The 20964-nt window shown below is 39.1% G+C and overlaps 1 protein-coding gene across 1 annotated transcript in view; it reads left to right on the top strand.

Annotated features, from left to right (window-relative positions):
• The first annotated feature begins 1754 nt into the window (after nt 1-1754).
• The window catches only part of LOC118265868 (phospholipid-transporting ATPase ABCA3), a 52216-nt gene continuing 33006 nt past the window's right edge, over nt 1755-20964 (top strand). Inside the window, exons 1-12 of the mRNA XM_050695078.1 lie at nt 1755-1946; nt 4913-5042; nt 6968-7065; nt 7694-7811; nt 8454-8539; nt 15203-15361; nt 16247-16475; nt 17151-17318; nt 17748-17926; nt 18511-18666; nt 19390-19527; nt 19969-20086. Coding sequence (XP_050551035.1) covers nt 1767-1946; nt 4913-5042; nt 6968-7065; nt 7694-7811; nt 8454-8539; nt 15203-15361; nt 16247-16475; nt 17151-17318; nt 17748-17926; nt 18511-18666; nt 19390-19527; nt 19969-20086 — 1759 coding nt within the window. The 5' untranslated portion in view covers nt 1755-1766. The remainder of the gene's footprint in view (nt 1947-4912; nt 5043-6967; nt 7066-7693; nt 7812-8453; nt 8540-15202; nt 15362-16246; nt 16476-17150; nt 17319-17747; nt 17927-18510; nt 18667-19389; nt 19528-19968; nt 20087-20964) is intronic.

The following is a 20964-nucleotide window of genomic DNA, read 5'->3' as shown; positions in this document are numbered from 1 at the left end:
AAATAGTAAAATTGTATTAAAGTATATAAGAATAAGTTCACACCGAAACAACTGCTGAGCCTGTACCAAGCGCAGGTTCGGTCATGTATGGAGTACTGTTCTCACCTTTGGGACGGCTCGGCTAAATGCCAGCTAGATGCGCTCGAACACATTGAAAGGCGTGCCAAGAAGCTCATCAATGATGATGCGCTTGTGGAGGTCCGACTTCAAAGCCTTGAACACAGGCGCAAGGTCGCAAGCCTTTCCGTTTTTTACCGGATACATTTCGGAGAGTGTGCGGGGGAATTGCACAACTTGATTCCCCCTAGTCCTTTTCATCATCGAACCACAAGACAATCGGCGAGGCGTCACCGCTTCATGGTAGATATCCCACCCACTCGCACGAAGCGCTTCGCTTCAAGCTTCCTTATGCGAACTGCTAGGGAGTGGAACTCCTTGCCGGAGTCTGTGTTTCCTGATGGGTAACTATAACCTGGGTGTCTTCAAAGCCCGAGTGAATAGATTGCTTATGGGCAGATGTGCTCCACCGTAGGCCGCATCATCACTTACCAGCGGGTGAGATAGCAGCCGTCGACCCATAAAATGTAAAAAAAAAAAAAGTATTTTTGTAACAATAATAATTATAGTTGTGGTTAATTGTAGTATGTAACGTGAACACTATAAATATTGATTCATTTATTATAAAAAATAAATATATGACAAGGGGACGGACCAAGACACCGAGTAGAACAAAATATATAAATAGATAAAAACAACTACCGCGGTGCCGCTGCACGAGTCCTTATAGGATTTGTATGAAGCCTAACATACTAGACCACAGCGGCAGCGATAAGCCTTGCGGGCGGTGTGCAGTCGAACTATACCTACAAATGTACAGTTAGTTAAATAGTAAGCCCACCTTACATTCATGTCCGTAAGGATTGAGGAGCCAAACACACACCTACGCAGTCAGTCGTATCTAAGAACGCTACAGTGTTAAATCTAAGGTGTGTTGAGTAAACACAGAACATTGAACTTTACAGATTCACAGGTCACAGGATTTGTCAATTTTATGGGTAATTAATCCTTACTTCTAATATAAAATAATACGCATTACTCTAGTCGCGCTGTAGCGGTTGCTACCTAAAGGACTGTGACGCCCTCATTTATTTTCATAACCAAATAGATAAGGTGTACGTTAATTACATTTTTTTTTACATTTAATGGGTCGACGTTATAATTTTTTTGTTTAATGTACGTATATTTTAGTCATAGTTATTATTATTTTTGCATTTAACTTCGGTTTTGTATTTAAATCCAATAAATCGTATCTATTGTCTTAACTATGGTAAAAAAAAAAAATTCTCATCAAATATGTTATTAATTAGAATGACAGTGACACTAAGCTCAAGACGTCATGTCATTGTCAGCTGTCAATTCGTTAGGTACAGTCAGCCAAGCAATACAGCCGAAGTGTTGTTGGACAGGCATATTACACAAATTATAACAATTTCCATTTGTAATACAGAAATGTATTATTTATTTGAATTCGAATATATATGAAGCTGTATAATAATTACACATTGGTAATTGCAAACTAGCCGTTATCCAATGTTTATACTTTTCATACAACGATGGATGTGAATAATAATAGCCCCCGTTGAAATTTAAGGTGTACACATACACAATTAACATTGTGATGTTCGGGAAAGATCAAAATATTAGTGTTTAAGTGTGGTGCATTAGTTTATTCCTTATGAAATAGATATTTGGTGATATTAGTGATAATGAATACGCGAGTGTTGTCCGTTTTGATGTGGAAACATGCGATGGTTAGGAAACGAAGGTTTATCCAGACTGCTGTGGAATTTGCGTCGCCACTCATGTTCTTCTTATTATTATTTGCTTTCAAAAATCAAATAATACGGAAGCCGTCTGCAGAACAAAGAGACCCAGTGGCCAACACGGTGAGTTAGTTTGTGCTAGCCCAATAAAAAAAGAAATGTATAACTATGTAAATGAACAATGAAATAGTCCGTGCAATACAACTAAAAGGCCTATTAGATCATGCACACAAAGTCCTCAATGTTCGTTTATAATTGTAAAAACATTGTATTGACAATGTATTCAATTATATTAAAATAATTTTATTTTCCTTACCTGACCAACTTGCATTTGTAAAACAGTTTATTAACACATTGAATACCATGGGGGACAGTATGTTGGCCATGCTAGTGTAGGGTCTGCCGTTGACAGTTTTCTGTCACCTATCGAAACCTTAACGGCTGTGTAACATTTTAACCGCCACAAGTTCCATCATCAAAATATGCTCCTATGCATCATTTGGTAACAATATTACTAGTATTTTATTGTAACTTTCGTGAGACATACTAAATTAATTATTATGTTATCGGCTTACTCACGTACTGTTTTGACGAGGAACTCGACTAGTTTCATGCCATGCTAGAGGCTCATATTCATGAGCAGCATTCCGCGACACACGACGCGGCGATTGTCGCGCTGCTACTGACAGCGTAGCATGGCTTGAAACTAGTCGAGTTCCTCGTCAAAACAGTACGTGAGTAAGCCGATAACATAATAATTAATATTACTAGTGATGGGAAACATCAATCATATTTTAAATACAACAATTTTCTTTGCTTCATATAGTGCCCCGAAGCATATACTCCAACTCCTTAACCCCTTGTCTGTCGGTATATAAGACACAATCTCATAAATCTGCATTCGGACAGACAATGGGTTAAAATCCGCCCCTAAAGCTACCCACTGACCCTCGTTTTTCTCCATTCGTAACTACACTTTGGAACGAGCACCTAGCTTCACTGACAGACAGACTGTCAGACAATTCAGTTTGATGTTTCAATAGTGCTTAGTTAAGGATAAATAGAAATAAATGCTTTGACTTTGAAACACTCATCCAATACTTTGTATCTGAAAGCTGTTGTTACCTGCTTTAGTTTGAAAAGAGTAAACTGGTTATCTAAGTCAGTCAAGAGTCAGTTCTGGTATTAGACTTTAAGGAGAAGCTTCTTTTGTTGATAATTTTTTTATAATGCTGTGTGAATGTTTGTTCAATACCTAAACATAAGTATGTATTAACAAGTTGTGGTGGCCTACCAACATGTGAATTTTTCAGAGTTATATGTACTTTCTACGATTATTTGGACACCACTGACAAACAGTAAAGGAAAACATTGTGACAAAACCTGACCTTATATTTTCTAACTAGCTACTTCCGCGCGGTTTCACCCGCTCTGCTCGGCTCCTATTATTGGTCATAGCGTGATGTTTTATAGCCTATAGCCTTCCTCGATAAATGCACTAACCAATACAAAAAGAATTATTCAAATCGGACCAGTAGTTCCGGAGATTAGCACGTTCAAACAAACAAACAAACTCTTCAGCTTTATAATATTAGTATAGATTATAATTCAATTTCAGTAGTTACTAGTAGGTAAACTTTTTACTGAACCAGAATAGTGTAAATGAGGTTCTGGGCTTTGATTTTTTTTTAATCCAGTTAGTTACACTGAGTTTTAAACATTTGCCTCATGTTAAGCTAGTAAGTTATAGATTCATTAAATGATATTTATTTTTGCAAATAGGTTACAATGTAACTCTTGTTCAGGTCAATCTGTTAAATAACTAGATGAGACTGACATTTCCTAACGGACTACTCTGAGACGAAAAGTCCAGACAAATCAAATAAAGATGCGAGGGAACTGTACAAGTTGTTCTGTAGTAACTACTTAAAAAAAAATCTTCATTTTTTAAATGTGGTAACTACTTAATATAACTAACTAAATCGTTTTCAATAGTCGGAAAAATGCTAGGTATATTAAAAACCGCATCAAAATCGCTTTAGCCAAATGCGAGATAATCGCGCATAAATATACATACATAATTTGTTCTAGTTACTCAAGCTTGAGCCAAGCCAAGGACCTAGACGATCAATATTATCCCCTCTTAAGTTGGCGCCAGCCTGTCTATGTTAACCATAGAATGTTTGGCGCTCAGCCAACAACGCTATGTAGGCAAACAGGACCTCCGAATATGTATTTAATACTCTTAACCTAGTTATATCTCTAAGTAACATGTACCTTTTTTTTGTTGAGGGAGAAAATCATCCATTGGCTTCTCCCGCCTTGGGCGAAGCGAGAGGGAGTGTCAGACTCTTACTGACTAAAACCACCCCGTTCCTACTCCTGCTTTTTGAGCCGGAGCCCTGGTAACTCGTTAGGTAGTGCGTAGCGCCGGGAAGTATCATGGACCAGTAGTGTCAATTATGATCTGTGTACGATCTGTTGACTTCTCGCCGTCCTAAGCATGGCATAATTTCTCCTTTAACATTCATGCCTAGGACTGATGTAGTGGAAGCCTTCTCTTAGATTATTTTAGTTTTTTAAGTACTAGGAACGAACATAAAACTTTTTAAGAAAGTTCCTGCCTACATTCAGTGCAAATAAATTATTTACTACACTAGATTCTACCAACAGCTTCGCCCACGGGATCGTTGAGGTGAATAGTTGCATAACCAACTAACTAGGTATGTGTTATTCCAAACCATAATCTACTTAGTTTTGTTCCAAATCTCATCCCGATCCCTTCAGCCGTTTTGACGTGATTAAGTAACAAACATCCACACAAACACTTATGTCCGAATACTCAAACAGTACTCAATTTTAAGACGCTCTCAAAACTAGTTCTGTCCCTATCAATTCTTTATAAAATGACAGAGATAGCGCGATATTTAAGTAGAACTTAAAATTGAGTAGTATTTCAGTATTCGGGCGTTAAACTCACAAACTTTAACATTTTTAATATTGGTAAGATAAGATTTTTAATAACTAGGTAGTAAGAAATAAGATTGTTTAAGTATATATTAAAATCGTTGTTGTTTCTCTGTTCACAGGAAATAGTGCCTATAACAGAATTCCCGGCTCCGTATTGGATCCTATACTACCCTGACACGCCGCTCACCGAGACTCTCATGAATGAAGTGGGCCTCAAACTCAATATGAGAAAGCTTAACAAGTATCCTGGTAAGAAAATGTCGATTTCTTTAATTATTTTGATTTTTTTTAAACGTTCCCCCACATTGGGATTTTCTCCTGTGTCGTGAGTGCGTTTACAAACATACAAGTTCACATGCACATGACACCCAGACCCGAAACAACAATTTGTGGATCACACAAAGAGTTGCTTCGTGCGGGAATCGAACCCGCTACCCGTTGCGCGACAGCCAGTTGCCCAGCCACCGCATTTCGCACCGAAATGGAACCAACATATTCAACCAAATAATAAGAAACGTATGTGAACTGTAAATATACTCTAACAATGGGACCCATGGTGTAACGTGCGCAAAGTCAAATTATTTATTCCAATGGAACCATAAACACTCAGCTACTTTTGAAACGTCAACAAAGAATGAAATAAACAATAGTTTGCCAGTCTGTCCGTCAGTGAAGCTAAGCTCGTTCCAAGGTGTAGCTTCGAAAGGAGTAGAACGAACAAGAAACTCAACTCGTTACTCTTTTATAAGAAATATGTTTACAATTTCTCTGATACATTTTTCCAATCAGTAATTGTTATTTACATATGTGAGAACAAATGCAGAGACATTGCAACGCGTATCACATGGTAGAACTTACAAGTTAATGCGCTTAATTGAAAACTAGCTGCTGCCAATGGCTTCGCCCACGGGATAAAAAAACGTAACCTGTGTATTATTCCAGACCATAATTTACCGCTGTTCCAAATTTCATCCCGATCCCTTCAGCCGTTTTGGCGTGATTAAAGGACATACGTGTGTACGTTTGTTCCTTCATCTCACCAACTTTCGCATTTTTTTATGGAAAACGAGCAGACGTATCACCTGATAGTAAGCAATCGCCACCGCCCATGGACACTTAAAACACCAGAGGCGTTACAAGTGCGTTGCTGGCTTTTTGGGGGTTAGGAATTTAAGGGATGTTGGGGAACCGGGGATTGGGAAGGGGGAATTGGGCCTCCGGTAACCTCACTCACACAACGAAACACAACGCAAGCCTTGTTTCACGTCGGTTTTCTGTGAGGCCGTGGTATCACTGCGGCCGGGCCGGCCCATTCGTGCCGAAGCATGGCTCTTCCACACTTATTTGTAATGTTTGTAAGATTGTTGCATAACACAAGTGCGTGGGCTGGAGCCGTCATCACAGGCAATCATGCTGACTACAATTACGTCGATAGTATACAATCTCTGTTTATAAATTGACATAATGTATTCTCGATGCAGTCATTGTATTTATTAGACAACTAAAGCTTTACCGTCCAAACAATTATGACTGCACAATAAAATTTGTCTTGGCGTAATGACTGACCGACTGCTGTTATTTATTAAGTTACTAGCTTTTTTTCTCACCCTTAAAACCTTCCCTAGGTTTCCACAAACAATTCAAGGTCAAAATTTGCCAAATCGGTCCAGCCGATCTCAAGTTTTAGCGAGATTAACGAACAGCAGTTGATTTTTAAATATGGAGTTTTTTTGAAACATAGACAAAACGAAAGCAGATTACATTGAGGCGTTTCCCTGAAGCAGTCTGTGAGCCACCATGGGCACCCACGGTACAAGAGGGATAGGGAGAAATGGATCTCATATAATCCCCTAAACGCATGTCCTTGAGTATATTGTGTTCCTGCAATCTATACTTCTATACTATACTAATATTATAAAGCTGAAGAGTTTATTTGTTTGAATGTTTGTTTGAACGCGCTAATCTCCAGAATTACTGGTCCGATTTGAATAATTCTTTTTGTGTTTTATCGAGGAAAGCTATAGGCTATAAAACATCACGCTAGGAGCCAAGCACAGCGGGTGAAACCGCGCGGAAGTAGCTTGTGTACCATAAGACATTCAGCAGTGGACGTCTCTCGGCTGATAATGATGATGACGATGATGAATGTACCATACTAATGTCTTTTTCTACAGATTACACCGTTAAAGGTTACTTTCCGGCTGCAAATGAAAGTCTTATCGCCGAATTCGCGTCCAAAATGAGGTTAAAGGAAGCTATCGTTATTTTTCAAGTAAGTTGTTACTAATTTCATTTTGTAGGATGTCTTATGACCGCCTTCCTTAGGGTGCTTTTCCACTGATACTAAGCTATGTAGCTGTACGAGGAAGACGCGCAGCTCGAGTATGTGATGTATCGATAGTAGCGATGTCATTCTTAGCAAACAAACATAGCACGCATCTTTCCATATAAAAAAAAAAAATATTGAGAATTTTCGAAAACCACCCATTAACCATGCAAGACTCGTTAATATAATTTGAGATCTCTTGCTGCACGAGACCAATGAGAAACGAGTGTACTTTACTTAAGTACATACTTTACTTAACACATTGAACTCCGTGGTAGTCACCGGTGACCGACGTTAGCGGAGGATTTGCCTTCAACAGTTTTCTATTGGCAGTCAAAGAAATAAAATTACAAAACATACGCGACTTACCACTATAAAAAAAAAATCTTGATCAATCAAAAACAAAACCTACAAAATAACACTCAAAGTCTATAATTGAGTAACAAGCGCCGAAGTTTATACTTGTACTTTACATAATACTTTACTTAAGTACGCTCGTTCCTTACCTCCTTACCTTATTACCTTTATAATAAGAAATTACTGATAAATTATAAGCTATGTGTTGTCCGATTAGAAAATGTCCGGCGAGACGTGGCCGGACAGACTGAACTACACGATACGTATAAAGGATGACTTCGGGATCGACTCGTATGAGAGCCTCGACGTCAATCCCGGACCACACAGAATGTTTGGTAAGACACCGTCTTTTTTATATCTGTTGCACGTATTAATAGACCTCACACAAGTAGTACAACATCTTCAAATTTTTATTTTAAATTTTAATTATATTTTTTATAACTTCACGCCTTTAATCTCCTAAGGGGTAGGCAGAGGTGTACATTATGGCACATAATGCCAATGTACACCCACATTTCACAATTTATGTTGTAAGTCCCATGTAATAGGTGGTGAGCCTATTGCCATATACCGGGCACATTTCCAGACTCCGTGCTACCACTGAGAAATTTTCGAAAAATCGAAAAAAGCCCAGTTATACTTCGCCCGACCCGAGAATCGAACCCAAGACCCCTTGCCCGGCAGTCACACTTGCAACCACTCGGCCAACGGGGCAGGCAACTTAAAATATTGTTTTATGTTAAACGATTTTCATTAGCTCTGTTCCACCTATCAAGCTTTTTCATTTGATTCAATAATGGAGGTAGTTGTTAAAAAAATTGATTGTATTGGTAGTGAGATTTTTCAGTTTTTACTGCTTTTAATTTTAATGTCATCGAATTAATCGTTCGAACTTAATTAAAAAAAAAACTGTATAACTAGTATAGCTTAAGAAAGAATAAGTATATTTATTATTTTGATTGTTTTATGTTTATTAGGTATAAAATACGAGATGTTCATGCGTATTCAGTGGGCGATCGACATAAGCTACCTCAAACTCCTGACGAGCACTGAAATTACTCAGGTAAGACTATATTCACATATAGGTACATAATTACATATGTATAACTACGTCATCACAAACGAGTGGTCTCCTCTACAAAAGAGGCAATCTCTACATTTGAGAAACTGCCAAAATAGTTGTAGAGATAAATTCAGTGAAAAATAAATTATATCGACTTTTAAATTTTTTCCTGAATTTTCTTTGCTATAAACTTTACGGAGCCCGAGACCTTTCCAATTAATGCAAAACCGCGGAAATCGGTTTGTGCGTTCTGGAGTTATAGCGTCAAGAAGGAAAACCGACTTATTTTTATATAGATTTAAAAAAATCTCTCTTTCAGTCATAGACTTGAGTCCCCTAGTTGACGTAAAATTTGATGACGGATTGTTGATTTTAATTTTGTTTAATTTAATTTTAACTTATAGAAAATATCGTTTTTACGTTTCAATAAACGTATTAGGAAAGTAGCCTATTGTCTGCGCCTATTGGCAAGCGGTGATTCAATTCGAAATTGAACTTTAGATCAGGTTTATTAGAGAACGCTGTTGTCTGGTCTCTCTTAAATATGCGCGGTTGACGCGGTAGCTGGGTAACTGGCTGTCGTGCAACGGGTAGAGGATCCGATTCCCGCACGTCGAAACTCTTTGTGTTACAAATTGTTGTTCCAAGTCTGGGTGTCATTGCGGAGCGAGGGGGACTGGGATGCCGTCTCCTCCTTCTGCGAAGCAGTTATGCTAGCTAAGGAGGAGGCGGGACGCGTGAGGGAACGAACTTCCTCACGCCCCAGCCGACGCGAAAGACACTCCGGGCGTCGGGGATCGCGTGACGATCTCCGGCCACCGTAAGTGCGGGTCTGCGGACGGCGAGCAAGGGTAGCTCGCCGCCCGACCAGAACCAGACCCGTGCGTGCGGCGCGTTGCGTTCCGCGCGCGCCTCAAAGAGCCATCAGACCACCACAGATGGGGCCCAGTAGAGCTGATGCTTAATCCGGAGCTGCGGACTACCTAGCGGGTTTACCGGGGCTCCGGCTCGACAAGCAGGAGTAGGAACGGGGTGGTTTTTAGTCAGTAAGAGTCTGACACTCCCTCTCGCTTTGCCCTGGCGAGAGAAGTCATTGGATGATTTTCCGCCCTGAAAAAAAAAAAAAAAAAAAAAAAGTCTGGGTGTCATGTGTATGTGAAATTGTGCATATGTTTGTAAAAACACCCACGATACAAGAGAAAATCCTAGTGTTGGGAAACGTTATTAAGAAGAGATAGAGTAGATATTTATGACACCCGCACAGGGATGACGAAATTGGCAAGCAAATGGCAAACTATCGATGACCTTACAGAAGTATTGGTTCTTCGGAGATGAATTATTGAGGATTGATTGAAATAAATACCTATTCACCCGAATTTTAATAAGTACCCAATGCTCCGCGGTGATTAACGCTCAAACTTCCTCCGTGTGAGAAGAGGCCTTTACCGCCTTACTCAGAGTTATTTAATGGTTACTTAACCCAGTCCTTAGCAATTGTTTGCGGAACAAAAGCGATGCTAAGGAATAGTTTAAGTAATCATTAAATGTCTCTGAATGCGGCAGTTAGTCAGCAGTGGCCACTTATAGGCTGTTGATGTGTGTTCGGTCCTGATCTGACTATCTGTTATTAGTTAGTTGCTACTGACAACACAAGTTTTCAAATTATCAACCTACACAATGAAAAAATCGATATCATAATTGAAAAGTAGTGATAAAACTTAGTACGACTTTTTCCAAGTCATATTTTCTTGTTAAACTAGGTATTATTATTTATTTATCTTATAAAAGTTTACAGTAGTATGGCCTTAAATCTGAACACGCCAACTATTGATGACGAGAAGCCCTCATTACATAATTGTATTTATTATATAAAAAAAAACACCTATAGGCAGGTTGCTTCCAACCGGCCTATTTCAGCCTAACATATAAATAAATAAGAATTGGCCTCCCCATTGGCCTTCCCAAATACTATTCTCTCTCCAAAAATCGTCAAATCCGAATAATTTCGATAAAAGATCAAAATAACCCATTGAACAAAGGCCTCGAGTTTGAATCGGAGAAAACAATGGCTATTGTAGCCGACAGGATATGGTCACAGGCCACTAGTATGACAAATCACCATGCAATTAGATACCTTATCATTCATGGCTACTGACAGATGAACGGATAACAACTTAAACACCATTAGTCACACCATACAAGGTAAATGAACTCTTATACGCAATGAAATAAAATCTATTTTTCAACATTTTCACTTTACTGCGAAGTTGTATGTAGGTACTATGTGTGTAATATCAACATATATGATATATAATTACCGTTTACATAATTAGTATCACTCGTGTTATCGCAATTTAAAATAATATAATTTGCCGAGGTTTGTGGTAACCATGTTCTTTTAAAATGCCTAATTTTATCGAAAACGGTGTAGCAGTTTCAGCGTTAGAGAACAACAGACGTCACATAAACACTCATTTTGTATATGTAGGAGGTATATACATCTATGTATATAAAACTCATAGTAGTGATCCGCAAGGTGTAGTGTAGTAGTGGTTGGATGCGTAAAGCTGAAGATCGAGCTCAGTGGCGTGCCATTGGAGAGGCCTATGTCCAGCAGTGGCCGAGAACAGGCTGATGATGATGACATAAAACTCTCCCTTTATTCACTGACTGACTGACTTTACTTAACTTAGTAAGAACAAAAGCTCCATATTGTCCAAATAACTACCTATCACACTATTATTAATAGTTTGAAAGTTCGTTTGTTTCAATATTTGGATGTTTGTCCGTCAATCATGCTGAAACTACTGAACGGATTTTGATGAAATTTGGTATACAGACAGGATATGGGTTAAACCGAAGCGGTAGAAGCTAGTTTGAAATAAAATAAACAAATCGACTTTTTACATCTAACTAGATAATGATTGGATAAAAGCCTTACGTTTTATTGGCGGCATCTATACCAGCTCGCATTATGCAACTAGAAACTGCAATTATTTCTCAACTACATTTTGTCACTGGCCGACCTTGAAGACGGCTGGTTACTCGATTAATCGCAATGTAACAATCGTAAATAAGAAAGCTGTAAAATGTCTTAATCACTATTAAGGCAAGCAAGTGATCAGCTTACGTATTCCCGTCTCCTGTAGGGGAGTGAAAATTATTTTGTTTTCTTTTCCTATAAATAATATCTTCTGATGTACTTCCACGCAGTTTCACCCGCTCTGCTCGACTCCTATAGATCTTGTCGTGACGTTTTATATTGAAAAAATTGTTTTCATTTTGAAAATTTCCATCCAAAGGTTGTCTGGAAAAAGTCCCCGTGTGTAATAAGACCGCCTATTGTACTCAAATCACTTTAATGCATGGATAGTGTACAGTGTGGTCTACAATTTTAATACAGTAATATATTCCAACTATGGGCCCTATTGGGCACCGCAAAAATATTTAATCTACTTACATAATAATAAATAACATTGTTTTAAATAGTATAAAAAGAATTATAGTTGTAACACAACACAACGTCAAGTCTTTTATCCCCGAAGGGGTAAGCGCACATTACGGCATTGTAACATTTTCATTAAAGTTACTATTACAATGTAAACGTATTTTATATGTATGTGTGCAAGAAATTATAATCCCATCAAAAACATCCTGTAAAAAACCCAAGTCTCGCAGACGGTAGAAAGACTGAGTCTTTCTACCGTCAAAAGTTGTGAGATCCATGTAATACCAAGTCGGTTAATCTATTTAGTGTCTACTTGAAGGACCTTCTGTCTTAAGTTATTACATAAGTTATTATCATGCCAATATTAAAAATATTTAACGTTTTAAACAAATAGATCGACTTGGACATCGCTTGATTTGATTATTAGTATGTATCACACTACACAGCACGACGGGCCAGCGACCAACAGGAACGAGAGTTTCAATCGCGTGAGGCGCGAGAGACTAAAGAATCTAATATAATATTGTAATATTCATTTTGTTTTCATGCGATTACATTATTTCATATTATTTCATGGGATTACAAAGTTATTGAATCAATAACTTTGTAATCTCATATATAATCAATAACTTTATATAATCTATAATCTATATAATCTATAATCTATATAATCTATAATATAATAATATATAATCAATAACTTTGTAATCCCATATAAATATATGGGATTACAAAGTTATTGATGCAGTTGGTGTATTTGGAAAACTGGACCGAAATTACAAAATATTTAAGTTTTCCCATGATTAAGACACTAAACTCTATATGTATTCCAAATATGAAGCTTCTAAGTCTGCTAGAAGTGCCTTGGACTTTTGATGATCGGTGAGTCAGTGAGTGACAAAATTTAGAAACTTTAACAAGTTGTCATTCTTAAACTACTGGTTCAAATTGACTGAAATTTTAAATATTCCGTGTTTATACAATGCCGGATTAGTTACTGAAGATTCAGGTTTCTTGCTTTATCCACAACCGAATTATAGGGGGTCGAAAAAGGCCCGAATTGCTTCGAGAAAAGGCTGTACTATTTTACACAATGACTCCCTAATTCCTTAGTCATCACAATACTCGTTAATTAAATATTTACTAGATTGATTACACTATTACTTAATGTGTTATTTACGCGAAATGAAAACAAAATAAATAACACGTCAGTGATGACTGACGTTGAGCGCTGGAAACATAATATTATTATTACGATGCGCTACTAAATTATACATATAGCACTCCGCATTAATGAAATTATAAGGAAATAAACAAATTACTGTTACTTATATTACAAGAAAACTAGAATTAGCTGTCGTCTGCGGTTTTGTATTATAGCGGCAGACCGATATGACCTTCAAGAAAAGGCGTATCCCTTTATGAAAGGCCTCGCAATTGTGAATGGCCATAGGGGCAAAGATAAAGATAAAAGATCAATTTATTTGCCAAAACATCGCAACATACATTCGCATCGCACATTATAATTTCATTTTATAAGTATGTCAGTTAATTTAATTGGTTTTCTACTGTTGTGACTGTTAAATTTATTAATTAAATAAATTAACTAGGCCACTGCGCGCAGTCAGAAGTCGTTTTATAACTTACTAGCTGCTACAAGCGGCTTTACCCGCATGCCCGTGGATTAAAAGTAACATAATATGTGTTATTCATAATACATAATCTACCCCTGTTCCAAATTTCATACTGATCCCTTCAGCCATTTTGACGTGTTTGAGTAACAAAACTACATCCAAACTCATAAACTCACAACTTTCGCATTTATATAACATCAGTAAGATAATGTGATCTTATTATTGGGGCCATGAGTTTTATTGATTGAGGAATATGGAGCGGGCGTGGCAATATGTGACCCTTGTATATGACTCATATTCATAATGATCAATAATTGTGAACTTGCGACGTTTTATTCGTCACTTCTTCAACATGAATTTTTAAATTTTAATTCGTATACCGTATGGGGAACTGAGATCTTAAGACTGTTAGTTATTCATTTTCTTTGAAACATTTATAATTATTAATTTTCGGTTTTCGTTGAAATATTTAGTTGTATTTTATGTTTCTGTGAACGAGTACTACTTGTAGTTTCATTTAAGTCATATGAGTAATCTTTATACTATGTACGTATCATTATTATGTTTTTTTTTAATAAAGGTATTTTATAAAATAACAATATGATTAATCAACAATGCAAATAACATCCACCTATCGTCAGTTATACTATCTAGTACGAGCATACCCCGTGGTAAAGAGATTACGAGTATAGAGAATATACTACGCTGATTTATGACCTCGTCAACAACCCGCAATGCACTGCTAGACTAAAGATTTCTTCTACATAAGAGGAATTTGCCATAAAATCTTCATGGTCGGCAGGCGAGTTAGAAATCATAGTTTAAATCAAAAGGGTTCAAGTTTATACAGTGACATAGCGTCTCTTGACGGACCCCCGTATAAAAAAATATTTGGTCTCAATTTTTTTTAGGGAAACAATCATCCAATGATTTTTTCGCCCTGTCTCAAAAGGAAACTGACCGATGCTATAACAGTGAGCCCATGTTTCGGGGCTCTTACGGCGCTTATTTTTTCTGAAGTTGCTGCCAACTTTTGTACGCATGCTTTACGCGAAAAAAAGAAGGAATTTATTAGTTGAACTTTAGTTATTTCTGAAATGAAATAAAGAATTGAGAAGTTTTTGTTTTTTTGCTTACGCACGTTGCCCCATAACCCGTATAATAGGCATGTTTCCTACTAGTCAAATTCAATACTTTTTTCGAAACGTCAAAAACGATATTTTCTATGAACTTTGTATGAAATACTCTATTATGACGTCATAAGTTTTTGACGTCAAATATCAGACTTATTTCTAGAAATTTTGGTAGAAAAAAACCGAATATTAAGTAGTTCATTCAGTATCAATTTATGAATGAGAGTGTGATTATTTTTGAATGTTTTATTGTATTGAAAAATTGTAATAATTTATTTTTGACCCAGTCATTATCCTTATTGATACGGCCGCTACGGTCCTAGCTACGCCCCTGGGTTTATAAGAGACCATCACCAGGTCACTCTCTCTCTGTAATCCCATCAGTCGGCCACTATATGCTCTCACTTCCTACCGCCACACGCCTATTATATGCTCTCACTTTCGACAGGAACTTACGACACAAGAGTTCCCGTACTATCAGGCTCAGAACAACGAGAATATAAGCATCGTCTGCTTGCTCCTGAAGACGGTATGCTGGATCTCTATGATGCTGCCGTTCATATTCCTCATGGGGCGGCTCCTGCAAGAACGTGCCACCGGCATACAGGTTACCATTTTATTACATTACTAGCTACTTCCGCGCGGTTTCACCCGCTCTACTCGGCTCCTATTGGTCATAGCGTGATGTTTTATAGCCTATAGCCTTCCTCGATAAATGGACTCTCCGACACAAAAAGAATTATTCAAATCGGACCAGTAGTTCCGGAGATTAGCGCGTGCAAACAAACAAACTCTTCAGCTTTATAATATTAGTATAGATTACACACACAACGTCACGCCTTTTTTCCCCGAAGGGGTAGGCAGAGGTGCACATTACGGCACTTAATGCCGCTATACAATGTACACCCACTTTTCAACATTTATTTTATAAGTCCCATGTAATAGGTGGTGAGCCTATTGCCATATACTGGACACATTTCCAGACTCCGTGCTACTAGTGAGATATTTTCGAAAAACCCAAAAAAGCCTAGCAATACTTTGCCTGACCCGGGAATCGAACCCGAGACCTCTTGTTCGGCAATCGCACCTGCGACCAGTCGACCAACGAGGCAGTCCAGTATTACATTATTACTTTTTGTATAAATAATAAGTGTTAATTCATACTCTTTGTAAGACAATGCAATCATTGTCTATTTAACTATTACATACATGGAACTTGTAGTTGATTGATAATAGACTGGAACAATTAGGGCCTGTGTTTAAAAATTACTCAATAAGTTCCGTTTTGTATGTTTAATATTTGACGTACCTATGTTCCGTATGAACATTTTGGTCTATTGTGTCGTTAGCAGGAAATGTTTAATTGGGCTAACAAAAACTTAATAACAAATTGAACCTAATATAGGTATTATTGACCCTCAGCCTGCCCTCAGCCTTTCACTAACCAAATCCCTTTTAGATGTTATTTATTTTATTGTTTCATGTCTTACAGGAACTGATAAAAATGGTGGGAGTTTCGCAAAACATTCTAGGGGTGTCACACTTCCTAAACGTGTTGCTGAGCGGGCTGGTGTTCTCCATCGGAGGTGCCATTCTGCTGAAGACGACCTCCACACCTCTCATCAACAACTCCAACGGAGTCCTCATATTCCTGATGCTGCTTCTCTACTTCAACACCGTCATGGCTATGGCCTTCGTCTGCAGCTACGTTTCGAAAGGAAGTAAGTAGAGTTATTTGCCTAACTTCTAAACATAATTTGCCATAATCACTGAAAATCATCATCATCATCATCATCATCAGCCGAGAGACGTCCACTGCTGAACAAAGGCCTCCCCCTTGAGGGGGGGGGGGGGTTGCCATAATCCCCACGCTTGGCAGGCGGCTTGGGGATCGCAATTAGGTCACCGATAAATTTGAGAATGCTGCTGCCCATTCCTCGGTGGCTGGTCGCAGTTTTAGGACGTACCCGGGTCCATCACTGAAAATGGAGGCACCTATTTTTATGGTATTGGGCGGCCAGCGAGCTGACGGAACACCCGACGAGATTGAGGCAACACTAGTGTGATGCCTTTTAGGGTAAGGGGTTTGGGGATTGAGGGGTGAAGAATTAGGCGTTCGGTGACCTCACTTACATGTGAAACACAACACAAGTGTAGTATCACCCGGAGCTGCAAGGACTACCTAGCGGGTTTACCGGGGCTCCGGCAGAAAAGCTGGAGTAGGAACGGGGTGGTTTTTAGTCAGTAAGAGTTTGACACTCCCTCTCGCCTCGCCTATGGCGGCAGAAGTCGGTGGATGATTTCCCCCCATCAAAAAAGGCAGTGTAGTATCACGCCGATGTTCTGTGCACATCACTTACCTTCTTTCTGTAACTATTTTTTGTGTGTGTCCACAGCGCAGTACGTGGCGACGCTGTCAGTGCTGGCGTACGTGGTGCTGTGGATCCCGGCGCGGGTGCAGCTGGACTACGACCTGCCGTACGTGGTCACGCTGGCCACCGGCCTCCTGCCACACGTGCCCATGCACTGGTTCTGGCAGGAAGTCTCCGTGCTCGAGATGTACGGTTAGTAATATTTATCATGTAACTAGCTATATTAAGTCTTTGACTGCCAATAGAAAACGGTTGAAGGTAAATCCTCCGCTAACGTCGGTCACCGGTGACTACCACGGCGTTCAATGTGTTAATGGAACAGAGAGTAAAGTTTTCTAAGATCGCAAATGGAGGATCCTCCGGCCACGCGACGTGATCATGCCTGGCAAACTGCTGCCTAACTAACAGTCGGGATGTTGGGATTTCTATGCATGTTATTTTGAGCGCAAATTTCATTAAGGCGATGTTTTACCTCCCATAGCCTTCCTCGATAAATGGACTATCGAACACAAACAAAATTATTCGATTCGAATCAGCAATTCCGAAGATTGGTGCGTTCAAACAAACTGTTCAATATCTTTAATTTAACTAGATGTATTATACCTCGTTCCTTGGTCACAGGTAGCGGAGTATACTTCAGTAATATGCTAACAGCGAAAGCAAACTCCAACGCGTCAGTGTTCCTGAGCTTCGTGTTCATGTTGGTGCAGGCCGGGCTGCTGTATGCCCTCACCTGGTACCTGTCTCTGGTGGCGCCCGGCCAGTACGGACAGGCTCTACCCTGGAACTTCCTCTTCAAGGTACGTCCAATATCTGAAAGTGAAGTGAAGTGAAGAGAGAGATTGGAGGAATGTGTTTTTTATTGCAGAATACAGGAACATAGTTTGTTCAAGGACACTTTATCGGGAGTTTGTGGGACTAGTTGTGTAGTAGTGTGTCTACATGTGACGAATGCGCCGCTCGCGAGACGCTCGTCAACTGCATGCGTCCGGTACATTCGTCTGTTGTGGACGCACCACTACACAACACTATTAAAATGTTCTGTACAACGTTGTTTTACTTTTTGACGTGACAACGTCTTAAATTAGGTTGCGGCTCGGAGTCACTCATGAAAAAGTGTAACGCCCGCTCACGTCCGTTACGATGAGTCACCGAACGAGCCTTGCGTCTCTCTCCCACTCAAACATGATCGGTCCGCCGCTAAAGACGTTGTCACGTAAAATCTTCGCCCGTAAAACCGACTTTACAGGCAACCAATTTTTATTTTACTTCTTTAAGTGACACAAGGCTCATAACAGAACATTTACGTTTTATTATAAGACCAATTTATACCTTAAAACTCCCAAATAGGCTCTATTTTCCTTCATCTCCACTCCACTTTCAGCGGTCTCGCAAGATTAAAAAAGAGAAGGACGTAAAGAGTGTAGATTCGTATGATGAGTTCGGATACCCGATACAGTACATACCCAGCTTCGAAGCGAGAAGATATATAACGGCAGTCGAACTGGAGAACAATTTCACGCAGTATAACGTCACGGATGTTAGTACGACCGATCATTTTGTAGAATAGTTCATATTCAGTCTCTACTCTTCACGTGGGTGGCGTAAGACGGCCATTCTCCGGCTTGACGTGTCTAATTAGCGTGACCATTTATATTTTAACTTTAGTTCATTATCAACATAACCGCCAACAATTGTTACATGCCGCATTAATGTGTGAATTCAATATCTTTTATATGTTAATATCACACTAATATTATAAACAATAAAAATAGTGTACATATAAATGGTCAAGGTAATTAGATCACGTCAATCCGGAGAATGGCCGAAGAGTGGACATAATATTATATTTAACAGAGGATGATTAGCAGCGCTCGATGGTAACTGCGATCTCCAACCTGCTTGCCAAGCGCGGAGATTATAGCACCCCCCCTCCCCCCTCTATTGTAGAGGAGACCCATAGTCCAGCAATAGACCCTTACATACTATTAATCTTACTAATTAAATTAAATGAGAATGTTTGTTTGTATGTTTGTTACTCAATCACGTCAAAACGGCTGAAAGGTGATGAAATTTGAAATATGGTCTGAAATAATACATAGGCTACTTTTTATCCCACGGGGACGCGGATGAAGCCGCTTGAAGAAACTAGTGTATTATAAAAAATATAAGTTAATATTTTTATTAGCTGTATCTCTCTCTTTACTTCCAATGGAAAATGTGTATATTGTAATGTACTTATGAGTGTTTATTTTATTTTAAGACTCAATATTGGAGTAAGAATGAGGTGATCCCGGATATGGAGTCTGAAGAGGAGGACCCGATGGCTCAGGACCCGCGGTTCTTCGAGTCTCCGCCTGCGAACGCAGAGATTGGCATCAAAATTGTCAACGTTTCAAAGGTGAGCTGATTTTCTCTGATAAGTAGAAAATGTTGTGACTTATTAAGTTTAAGCTGCTATGATATGAGACCCAGTTATACTTAAAAACGTATAATTCAATTCATCTTTCACCTAATATTTTTTTATACCTAAATACGATCCAAAACCCTCCTGCCAAGCATGGAAATTATGCTTGGCAAGGAAATCCCTTCTAGCAACCGGAGTTTAGTAATTTAATAACTGATCTTAACCCAAAGTCTCTGGATTTTTTTTCAAGGGTGGAAAATTATCCACTTCTCCTCTCGCTTTGAAAGAGACTATAGAGAGGGAGAGAGAGAGTGTGTGTGTCAAACTCTTACTAAACTAAAAACCACCCCGTTTTTCCTCCTGCAAAAATGTTAGTTTAAAGATTAATTGAAATAAATGCTCTGACTTTGACGATGATGATAATTTTGTCTGCAGGTATACCCGAAGCAGCGAGTGTTACGCAATGTGTCGCTGGAGGTGTACAAGGGGGAGATCACGGTGTTGCTGGGACACAATGGCGCCGGGAAGACCACGCTCATGTCCATCATCACTGGTAACTTATTTACAAGTAACTTGCAAACAAACTTCAAGTGTGGGAGAGCCAAGGCTCGGATACCGGTTAAATTTTCAAACCGTTATTATGTACTTGTACGCAAAACCTTTACATTGGGTTTCGTTCGCGAAACCGGTTTTTTTAAACCGGTATTTGGAACAGTATTTTCATAAAGGTTTTTTCGGATTAACCGGTTTAGAGCAATAAAAACCGGTTAATACGACGCACATCAAAGAAACGCCGCGCGCTGTTCAGCTTATTTCAATAATAATATTTCAACGCGTGTACCGACATGCCCCTCGTCGAATAAACCGGTTAATTTAGGTTAAAATAAAGTTCTTTAATATTCACGTTCTTAAGAAAAGTTCGGAGGAAAACCGATATAAACCGGTATTAACCGGTATTTTTTAAACCGGTTCCGAGCCTTGGGGAGAGCCATGCTTCGGCACGAATGGGCCGGCTCGACCGGATTAATACCACGGCCTCACGGCATTTGTGTTTCGTTGTGTGAGTGAGGTTACCAGAGGCCCAATTCCCCCTTCCCAATCTTCCCCATCCCCATTCCCGAACAACAACCCTTAAATTCCTAACTCCCAAAAAGCTGGTAACGCACTTGTTAAGCCTCCGGTGTTGCAAATGCCCATGGGCGGCGGCGATTGCTTACCATCAGGTAATACGTCTGCTCGATTACCGGCTTGTCTCATAAAAAAACTGACTGATCACCTGATGGTAATGACATGGACTCTCTTAATACCAGAGGAATTCAACCTTTAAGGTTTTGGAGTTTGATAATTGGGGGGAGGGGGATTGAGCATCCGGTAAGCTCACTCTCACAATACAAGCGTTGTTTCACGTCGGTTTTCTGTGAGGCCGTGTTA

Source organism: Spodoptera frugiperda, chromosome 7 (genome assembly GCF_023101765.2).
Source record: "Spodoptera frugiperda isolate SF20-4 chromosome 7, AGI-APGP_CSIRO_Sfru_2.0, whole genome shotgun sequence".
NCBI lineage: Eukaryota > Metazoa > Arthropoda > Insecta > Lepidoptera > Noctuidae > Spodoptera > Spodoptera frugiperda.
This window is presented reverse-complemented; position numbering and strand designations above follow the sequence as displayed.